General features: G+C 40.2%; 1 protein-coding gene across 1 annotated transcript; it reads left to right on the top strand.

Moving 5' to 3' along the window:
- Positions 1 to 1,265: 1,265 nt before the first annotated feature.
- LOC118334041 (ephrin type-A receptor 4-like) lies at positions 1,266 to 10,274 on the top strand. Its single transcript, XM_035669852.1, has 4 exons — positions 1,266 to 1,289; positions 8,859 to 9,056; positions 9,380 to 9,490; positions 9,912 to 10,274. The coding sequence occupies exons 1-4, from the start codon at positions 1,266 to 1,268 to the stop codon at positions 10,272 to 10,274; spliced, it is 696 nt and encodes a 231-aa protein (XP_035525745.1).
- The last annotated feature ends 894 nt before the right edge of the window (positions 10,275 to 11,168 follow it).

Raw genomic sequence — 11,168 nt, 5'->3', positions numbered from 1 at the left:
CAAAGAAACTTCCTCAAAAAACTACGGAAAAGGGGATTGTCAGTATCCTTAAAATTCAGACTGTCACAACAGAGGAGGTTTACCAGCGAAGGAAGGCGCAGAGGAGATGAAAAATCTCCAGAGGCCACGTTGGCTGTGGCATGCATCTTCAAAAAAATGTTTGTTTCATTAATTAGCGTGTGTTTCCAGACTTTCAGACCGCGACGGCATGAACAATGCGCTCTTCAATATTTTATTGAGGATTATGGTAAATTACTTGTGGTATTATATTGTTGATTCCAAGCAGATTTCTGTCCACCGTCTCCTCCTACAATCCCACTGCCCTGGTGTGCCAGAGTTGTTGGGTGAACTGAAGTAGCGGCGGGTGGTGTATTGTAGGATCTATTATGTTTGGTTGATTATTAGTAACTTATTAAGAATTAACGATATTACTTGGTTGTTGTATAATATTTGTATTAACAGCTTGTAATAGTTATTCACTGTTTTTCTTGCAGGTTGCATCATATTGTTCACTGATCATTCTGTAATAATCATTCCTATTCTGGCCTACCAACATAGAAATGAGTTCACAGTATGGAATGACGATAATTTTTTAAAAGAGGTGGAATGTCTTATCTTTATTACCTTTGAATTTTTTTAAACACGGATTCACCTTTACGTTTGTCACATGTATGTGATATATGCGCCCAGAGTTTATTGTTTCTTTTTGTTTATTTCTGGCTATGAGCTTTTATCCTTTCCTGGTCCCAGGGATGATCTTCCGGTAGGTATATACAAAGTGAGCCTGAATTGTATTACTGTGGTTGAGGGATATATCAATGATATTGGGGAAAGGGTTGTTAGTGAAGTTTACTAGGTAAAATCAATCGTATGTTTTTTACGTATTTTTTTTTTTAGGGTGGTCTTGTTATCTGTGGATGAACTTTGTAGGGCGTTAGTGGATTTCATTAAAGTGCTCTCGGGTCAACCAGTTCGACTTGTAGGGGTGGAAAATCATGGTCCTTGGGGCTTTGCGTTCTTGCCGAAGACGGCATGATTATTTATGGTATTTTAGGCCTAGTATTTATTCAATGAGCTCCTTCTCTGGTCTCACCATAACACACACAATAGTATCCATCAATAACACTTTATTAATCATTGTACATTTGAGACCACCATCCCACAGGAGGACATCCGCTGCAGCTGTCACTCTCTTCCACATCTCTTTCCACATAGATATCTTAGTATACACCCTTCTAGAACATGATAAAAGATCATTGTGCAGCATGGAGGGCTCGCGCTCCCAGCAGGTGAACCTGAGAGGTCTTGTTATTGCTCCTTTGACTGGACAGGATAAAACTAACCATTCATCGTTAAAATCTCTCACTCAAAACGTTTGTCTCCGTCCTTTCTTGTGCTCTTCTCGCTCTCTTTTTTCTAATCTCTCCTCCCATTGTTCGCCCTTAAGATTTAAATCCAGCCGAAACAGATGGATGGGAAGAACATCTCATCACTTGACACCGGTTTTTATTGCAACCACAACGCCAAAACATGCCACACAAACATTACTGCGCATTACACAGCACACACATATAGGCAAGATGTTTTTGAACCGGAGATTTCCTCAATCAGTCAAAGGGATACATTGAGACACAGCACCACCACACACACACACACACACACACACCCACCACACTTTTAAGGGTTTTTGATGAAGAACTTCTGTTTGCTTTTCCTTTGTTTACTTGAACACCACGTGCATAAACATGACGCAACAGCCACACGCATGACACACATGAATTTTGAGTAATTCGCCAAGACTGAGCAGCTGTCTACGAGAGAAACTGGTATAACGAAAACGCCTGCGACCATACGCTTTAATGACGCTTTTGTCGAAAGAACCCGAGGAGTCAACCAGGACCACAACTCACACTGTACAAGATTTGGAAAAAAATCTGTATATTTAATCTTTTCATGTAATAACCAGAGATATCGTCGTAGTCGTAATGAATATAAATGGTTTTATTCCCCATACAAGTAGCACTGTGAGGATCGCAGCCATGAATGGAAACCCAACTCCTCCAGAAGGAAGTATATCTTTAGCGAGGGCTTGGAGGGAAGTCCTTTTTCAACACCCAGGCACCACCAACCCCCCCCGCCCCCCCGCCTCTTCCCCGATCGCCCACCACTCCACCCAATCAAGATCCTCAAGACTGGCAGTTGTGTCTGGCTCTACTTAACTCTTTTCTTCTCGTGTCTTGCTTTGTGGTTTTTCAGTCTTCTCTCAGTTCCGCCCACACACTTATCCGTTTCCCTCGGGGTCTTCTCTTACATCGTCTCTCATCCACATTGCACTGATTATCATTTGGACTTTTCGTATGTACTTGTTTTTATTTTCTTTTCCTGCCTCCTTTTCATCACTATTTTAGACTTTGTGATGTTATTATCTTTACGTGTAGGGAAGCAGGGTAATTGGTTGACATCATTGCAAACATATAATCATATGACACTAGGTGCCTTTTGATGTTTATTTGATTTTAGTGCTTTTCGAATACAAGATGTGGTGGGTGTGGCAGCGGCATCTGTGGCCACCAATATTTGGGTAACAAAAGTAAAGTTGTGTGTGTTGCTGCTGGTGGTGTAGATGGGTGGTTTGTGCAGCGTAGGGCTGTAAAGGGCCAATTTACTTATATAGTAGGTTGTATTAGATTGGGGGCCCGTTGTGGGAAATCCCCCCTCAGAGAGCGGGGTTAAATTCTTCAGGGTGATGATGTGTGGGATATATATATAGAATGGGCGATCCCGTATCTATCAATTCCAATTAATACTTTTCGGTGATCTCAATTTATGTACCAGAAACAACGGAGCGTTTTCTTCCATCCATGTCAGTGTGTTCACTTCCGCCCCACTACAGTTCTCCACCCACCTGCGTCCGCTGCTCCTTATTAGGCCCTCTGTTGCCTGCCGTTTCTGTCCTCGATAGCGATTGGGCCAGTCTGGTCCTTCCTGATGTGCTAATCATATCGTTATTCTTTGGATCCCCTTCTTGGTCTTATATTGTGTGTCTTGGTGAGTGTTGCGCAGCTGTCGTGGGCGCTTGGGGAAATGAAAGTAAGTAACATGTTATATTTTATTGGGTGAAATTGAATGAAGTGGGTGCAGGTTCGAAGTTCGGGGATATCATGTTTTTGCGTCTCTTAAGCGTCCAGATGCTCTTCTGGTGGTCACATTTTATTTTGTTGATGCTCTTTACTAAGGGGATCGGAGTATTTGTATTTCGGTTTCGTTTTTTTTATGCCAATAAACTGGTATAAGACAGTCAAATGCATTGAGATTTGGTCGGTATAGATTTATCTTGTTTGTCCGGCCGATGTTCTGATGGAGGATCTCTACTCATTAAGCACTGTTTTTATCATTTTGCATATTAGAATGCTAGTGCGTCTTCACTCTATTCACTTCCTCCTGTTTTAAATATCATCTCCACGTGAAATCAGCTTATTACCACTCAATTTGTTTGTGCTCGGTACTCTTGTTGTTGGTATGATTTTTCAAACTGTTATTTATGGTGGTTCGGTATCCAATCTTTTGCAACATGTTTATTATAACAATATAATAGGACGATAATAAACATTATTAGTGGGAGCACATCTCTGTTTCAACTTTTTTTCTATTGCTTTTATAATTATTTTGTACATAACATGATATGCGTAACTCCCATCCGGTGTATTCTATAATATAACATAAGTGATATAAGTATTTACTTCTTTCATATGCTTTTGCCGGCCATTCAATATTTGTTATAAGGTGATTGTCATCCAAGATGTCTTTTTATGAAAGATCTAAGGTGATTTGTTATGAATGGATTCGTTTTATGGTGGTCATGATAGCCAGCTCTTTTTCTGTTTTGCTCCAACCACGTTCTTACACACTATCCTACCTATTAAGGCCGTGTTAATTATATATTTAGTCTCTTGCTGCTCTTTATTCTTTTTATAACTTTGCCTTCTCATTATTTAAGATATTTATTGAATTGCAGCTTTTCTGTATTTCCTTTTTTTAGTTGTGCCTAGATCGTTGGGGATTTTTTTATTTTTGTATTGATGTGAAATTATCAGTTAATTATACGTTATGTATTGGATAACAAGTATATTTTCTTAGGTGGTGAATTGATTGAATTCCATCCTTTTATCCCTTCATTCAGCCTTTAAAGGTAATCCAAATCAGCTCTCTCCCTGCAGATCCCTGAGCATTTTCAGGGTGGTATGTTCTGTCCATCCCCTCTATTAATTCTTACATCTTATACAAGGTGGGCGCTGCAGTCACACTCTCGCGTTGTTGCTGCCTTCAGGACAATTAGAGCAGCCTGAGTCAGTTTAGGCAATGTAAAGGCAATTTATTCCAACATATTTCATTAGCAAGTTCAGGCCACTTCAGCTGGAGTTTTATAATTTGTGTTGTCTGGTACCACATATCATGTTTGTTGGTTTTTTTAATTGGTCATTAGGTGTACAGGGCCCTCTATTTTCTATGTGTGGATGATATAATAATATATAAATTTTTCATAAATACCGTGGATGATTTATGGACGGTTGTTTTTATTGGAATTTCCCTTTGCTCTTGCTGTGCATTTGCTCGTTGCTGGTATCACTTTTATATGTTCTTCACTGGTGATCTGTTCTAACATATCTTGAATATCTTTAAACAACGATGTCTGGAGCATTTTGTTAATATCTTTATTTTTATCCTCTCCTATTATTTTTTATCCTGTGATGTATGTTGTCTATTGACAGTGGGGGGTTCTCTGCTCTGTATACCCGCTGGCGTGCATGGAAGACACGGGAGTGGCGTCTCCTTGGATAAATTATAGGGAATGCACCATGTGTAGTTTACTTCAGTTTTTTTTTTTACATTTGTATTTATTTAATAGTTTAATATGATTCTCGTTATTAAGCATGGGATATTAGTGTAATATTATTCTCATTGGGTCCCATTTGTTTATTATCTCTAGAGTCCTACAATCCGATATCAAAATTGTATCAACCTATTTCAAAGCCAGTTTCAGTGGGTTCCTATTTTCATCTTGCTTTCTTTTTTTAACTTTATTATGTAATAGAGTTGAACACTGATACGTTGATAGTATCCTACTGCATCTTGGTTAATTGTTCATTTGGCTTTCATCTCATTTGTAATTTTTACCCTTTAAGGTAGTAGCATCTAAGATGTATAGAGGATCCGCCCCAGACATCCGCTGCTGCATTCTCAACTTCGCTTTTCACACTTGGGTTCATTCACACACCAACTTTTTTCCCACCGCGATGGACGCCGCTTTTCAGTCCTGCGCGCAGAATGCCAACGGGGAACACCACACGCTTTCACGCGGGCTGATCCACTTGGCTGCGATATTACGGTGCGAAATCTATTTTTTGGCCTTTATCTGGTATATTAAATACTCCTCAGTTCAATAGTATCCATGACGAGGAATTTATCCAACCATTATCCGAAAGGTGTATTACGGAGGGAATTCTGCTGACACGTGGTGTACACATTCGGGTTCCGCTTCCTGCACTCTTGGGAAAAACCGCTGGCGTGCGCTTTGTTTGCGCGCTCCGGTATTTGGTATAAGAGCAGGGCGATATTTGCATGGAAACTTGAACAGCCAAATAAAGTTGGATTATTTGGGTGAAATTCATCGCTGTCATTCTCCTGGATTCTCCTCGCGGATGCTGTGTCCCCAAGTATTTTCAAGCTGGCATGTTCTCTCTTTCCAGGTGTGGCCAGAAAAGCTTTGTTTCTTGGGATATTCACCACAATGACATTATGGTCCACTGTTAGCGCGCACTGTACGGTTGTACAGTTTTAGGTAATAGACTTATATTGTAATAATCTCTTTATTCCTCAAACAGTTCCACCCTAAAACCCAATACTTTTTTGTTTCTTTAATGCCTAATAATTGTTTGACATTTATTAAACAGCAAGAATTCAAATATATAGACTCTTATCTGTATTATGTAATAGAAATTCACTATTATTATTATATTAAAAAGTGAGCTTTATGTCCTATTCCTGCTTATATTCCATATTTGGTCCCACAAGCCCCTGTAGTCATTTTATTTACGTTTTTTGGTGTGTTGACTTCTTCCAAGGCCTGTCCAAATGCCTCATTTCTGCTGCTGAAAATTCTTTTTATTTAATATTATTGATCACTGTAGGCTGTTTCTCCCTGTATATACCACCTGCATGTGTGTGTGTGATTAATTTAGTGGACCCTGCTGGATATACACGTATGGATCAGTGCACAGGAGGAGGGCTGAAATGGGCAGCCCAGTCCTTCAGAGGGTTACGGTAGGAGGGCGTGGAGTGGGAGCTCTTCCTTTTCTTCTTCTTCTTCTTCCTCTTCTTCTCTTTTTGTTTTTTTTCCTTCTTTACAGATACACTGTTTACACCTGTTCTCTCTTTGCGAAAACACACACACTCTATCTCTCACTCACCACACTTCTTGCCACACACTTGCTCTGGGAACACTGTAAAGAATTCATCCCACAGATTTTAAATGCTTGCCTGTTGTTTCACCATGCCTAAGCTGGCTAATATGAATTGCTGGCGGCCGGTTTTGGCACACTGAGAAGAATAAACCAGCCTTGGTTGGTGGGTGTAATCGTTTTTAGGGATTTTTCACTTACATGCGGTTGCCAGAATGATTCTGGGAAATTCCAGTCTTGCAGTATTATATCTCCTCATCTTTGTTGTACTTTTTGGTTGTTGGTACATTATTGACTCTGCCATCTATCATGGCCCTTCCTCTCTCTCCCCCCTCTCCTTTTGCTCAGTGTCTCTCTCTCACCCCCGCATCTTTGTATTAGAGTTATTTGGCTGAACTTTTGACTTCTTATTCCTTCAGTCAACCATGCTCCTCATTGCTCTCCACATGCTTGCTTGATTGCACGGGTCCTCTGGGTTCTACACGCACTGAGCTTTTGATTAACAAGCCACCCCCACCTTCCACATCAGCCACACTCAACACACACACACACACACACACACACACACACACACACACACACACACACCAAACACAATCTCTGTATGGTTGGGGCAAGTGCAAAGCTTTTTCCCCCCTGACAGCTGTGATTTCTGTCTGCTGACAAAGACTCCAAAAGAAACTAGAAAAGGAGGCATCATACTCCATGACAGCTTTTTTTTACAGCTCTCAATACACACATACCCTACAAAGACACACATGTATATCACATACAACAACACACAAAGACGTCACCATGTGACAGTGCTCTCGCACATGCGTACACGCTCGTATTCACATACTGTACATAGAGGAGTGCACAGTTGCAGACTAAAGAGTTGGACCGACGCTGGACTTTTTAGGCTGATTCCGGTGTTAGTACTTGAGAATAATAAATATGTGATAATGATAAATCATTAAAAATTAAATTACGTTAAACATTAAATTGTATTGTCAAAAAAAGAATAGTTTAGGTCAAATGAACATGAAAATGAAGCCTGTGAAAAATGTACTGCACTGCAGTTTCGTTTTTTTCACATCTGCCAATATATACACCAAGAGTAATTAATCAATATATCTGTAATAAGCTAACATCAACCAGTAAGATCAGCCCTGATGACATATCGATCAGGCTCAATTAGACACACACTCACAAGACCTCCCTCCCAAACATACACACACACACACACACACACACACACATTTTCTGACCCTCCCTCTCTTTTTCTCTCTTTCGACACGGTGCATTTAGTGTGTATACAGCTCTCACTAGAGCAGATTATTATTCAGTGGCAATAAAAAGACAATTTGGAGTTGGGAGGCTCAGCGGTCATTTGCAGGGTCACAGTACAAGGCAAATAGTCGCTCTATTGAGATGGATGGTGCAGTGAAGGTTGAGGCTGCTTCACTTGTATGGAAATGTGCCTGTAAAAACCTTGAAGTTGCAACAAATCTGAACCACTGTCCACTGCAGAATATTGATGCATGAATGAATGTTAGCCTGTGAGCATTCAAATGACAGCAGTGAATAAGAGGATGTGCCCCACAGCTAAAATGTATTTGATCTTGTTTTTCTGTATTTATGAGGACAAAAAGTTCCTCAAATGGATAGAAAAACAAGATAAAGTCCCCCAGAAGAAATGTTTTTTCTGGACACTACTTCTGTTTGGGCTAAAGATTAGAGTTCAGTAAAGTTTAAACCTTTGTATTAATCACATTACATCACACATCACAGTCCCATTAAAAAATGTTTTTGCCACATGTATCTTTTGTTAAAATCATTTGCAGCTGCCACCAGGGACTGTTTTTGAAACCACACACTTGAAGGTGCATTCAAATCAGAAACTCTGACACTTGAGAGTCAACAGTCTTTTGTATTACTCTCTACTCTCTCACTCTTCCACATTCACATTGTGCTTTTTACAACACCTGAGTTTATTGTTTGTTTCACTGGTTTCATGTTCCGACAGTATCATAAAAACATTGCTACTTGGCAGCTAATGATTCTGTTTTAGATGTCAATGTTTATTGAATTGAATTGTTTTTTCCTGCACTTAACTGCTTTACCACATGGCAATTTCATAACTTTGGTTACTAATGTTTACTGATTAATGATGGTATGACACTTTGATGGGGCATTTGTTTTTAAGGATGTTTCAAGTATCTACAAATTGAATTTCATACTGTTGGCATGAATTGAAACCAGTGGCCGCCTGGAAAGTAGGACATCAACCTCAATATTTATGGTGCATATTGTAAAGTGATGTAATGCTAAGTATACACAGTTTGTTATTAAGGAACTGAAACATGAACAGGTGTAGTCAATGGACGCCTTCATAATTGTTTTTGTTTTCATTTTCAGTGGGAAGAGGTGAGTATTATGGATGAGAAGAACGTCCCCATCAGAACATACCAGGTGTGCAATGTCTTAGAGCCAAATCAGAACAACTGGTTGAGGACAGACTGGATCCCTCGGTCCGGCGCTCAGCGGGTCTACGTTGAAGTCAAGTTCACCCTGAGAGACTGTAATAGCCTGCCAGGGGTCACTGGCACTTGCAAGGTAGAAAAAAAACATACTTAAAATGTCTTGATAGAGCATAATGGTTATTGCATGGTTTGAGCACAGTAGAAAGTTTTAACAAAGTTAGATGACGACAATGATTTCTGCTAGTCAAGGCTTGACTTCTTTAACATGATAACCTTTATGCTAATTAGTTAATGGACAGACTGCTGCTAATGGAGCTTTATTATATATTACAGCTGCTGGTTATTCAAGCACAAACCCCCCTTTGACTCATTATCATATTAAGAGAAAAGATGAGCATTGATGATGATAAATAGACGCCTCAGTCTGACTTTTTTCCTGTCCCTTTTGTCTTGTAGGAGACATTCAATCTGTACTACCACGAGTCAAATGAAGACAGAGAGAGCTACATCAAAGAGAGCAGCTTCATTAAGGTGGACACTGTGGCAGCAGACGAGAGCTTCACCCAGGTAACACTAAACAACTGAGTCAGGCTTTGAGTTCTTTATCCTCCCTCCTCCGCTCACTTTAATTTGCTCTTATCTTGAAAATAAAACCCCCCGCGGCACTTAGCTGTGATTTTTTTATCTGTTTTACAAGCACTTTTATCTTGGATGTCCATTCTGCAGTCCCCGGAATGTTGGCAGGGAGCTTTTGCTCAGTCTTTTCTAAAATTACTTCTTATTTTAGCATTGTAGGCATTACAGCTTATTTTACCTTTGCGATCAATAGAAGTCAATCTGGATGAGATCCAAATGCTGAAAATGTGAAGATCAGCCATGGTTCAATAGCAACTACCACTTTAGGTTGAACAGGCAAATTCAGTTAATAAGGGCTGACACAGTTTACTGCACATTTACTGCAATGCAACTCCATTCTCTTTCAACCCAGGTGGACGTTGGTGACCGCATCATGAAACTGAACACTGAGGTGCGAGACGTAAAGGTCACGACCCGGAAGGGTTTCTACCTGGCTTTTCAGGATGTTGGCGCCTGCATTGCTTTGGTTTCGGTCAGAGTTTTCTACAAAACCTGCCCACTCACCATCCGTAACCTGGCAACATTTCCCGACACTGTGACCGGGGCTGACACGTCTTCCTTAGTGGAGGTCAGGGGGTCTTGTGTCAACCAATCAGAAGAGAGAGATGAGCCTAAAATGTACTGTGGCGCTGATGGAGAGTGGTTGGTTCCTATTGGTGGATGTCTCTGTAACCCAGGATATCAAGAGAAGAGTGGCACATGTAAAGGTAAGTGATGCAACAGAGCTACTGTAGCATAATTTTGTATTTGTTTGTTTTTGTGATGGTCTGACTCATCCGTAGCTCTCCTCTTCCCTCGTGCTGCTACTTCTCTAGTCCCATGTCTCTATGAGTAACAATCATCAGTGAGAGAGTTAACAAGCTTTTTGCTAATGATGGAAAACAGTGACAAAGATTTGGTTTGTGTAGTATTTAACACCTGCTTGATTATTCTGTGGATTGTTTTAATTATTTTCAAGCACTGTATTTAGAATTCTTGTCATCTCAAAGGGGATAGTCACCATGCAGTATTTTCCAAAACACCACAACTAGTGAATCTATGTGAATATTTTTTTCCACCTTTTACAGAATGATAGTTGTTTCAGACATTTCTTCTGGGCGCAGATTGGAGTGTAGATTGGACTTTGGTTGGCAGTACAAAACTGTGTTAGAAATTGCATTCCTTTCAAGTGGCAGTAAAAATAACTTTTTTTTAAATAGCCACATATTTTTTGAATAGTCAAAAATGTCTGAATCTGCATTTGGATTTTTGATGGCAGATGTAATTCTTTGACAACAGCACAAACTCAGATTAAAGGTATAATTCAACATGTTGGGAAATAGTTATTCACTTTCTTGCCAAGACTTGGATGAGATGATTGATAACACGTATCAATCGTATCAGTCTGAGCTGGTTAGTGTAGCCTAGCACAAACACTGGAAGAAAGGGGAAACGACTAGCTTGGCACTGTCCAAAGGTAACATAGTCCACCTACCCCCTAAAGCTCACTAATTAGCTTGCTACATCTCATGGTTGCTCAGCTGGTTGCTTGGCACACTCATGGTGAAAGCAAGACTCCAGAGAGTTAATGCACGCGGCAAGAAAGAGTCGGACACACCTCCGCAAAACC

The sequence above is a fragment of the Morone saxatilis genome, unplaced genomic scaffold (assembly GCF_004916995.1).
Source record: "Morone saxatilis isolate NCDOM2014 unplaced genomic scaffold, NCSU_SB_2.0 Contig22, whole genome shotgun sequence".
Lineage (NCBI taxonomy): Eukaryota > Metazoa > Chordata > Actinopteri > Moronidae > Morone > Morone saxatilis.
The sequence above is the reverse complement of the archived record's forward strand: the minus strand, read 5'-3'. Positions and strand labels throughout refer to the sequence as shown.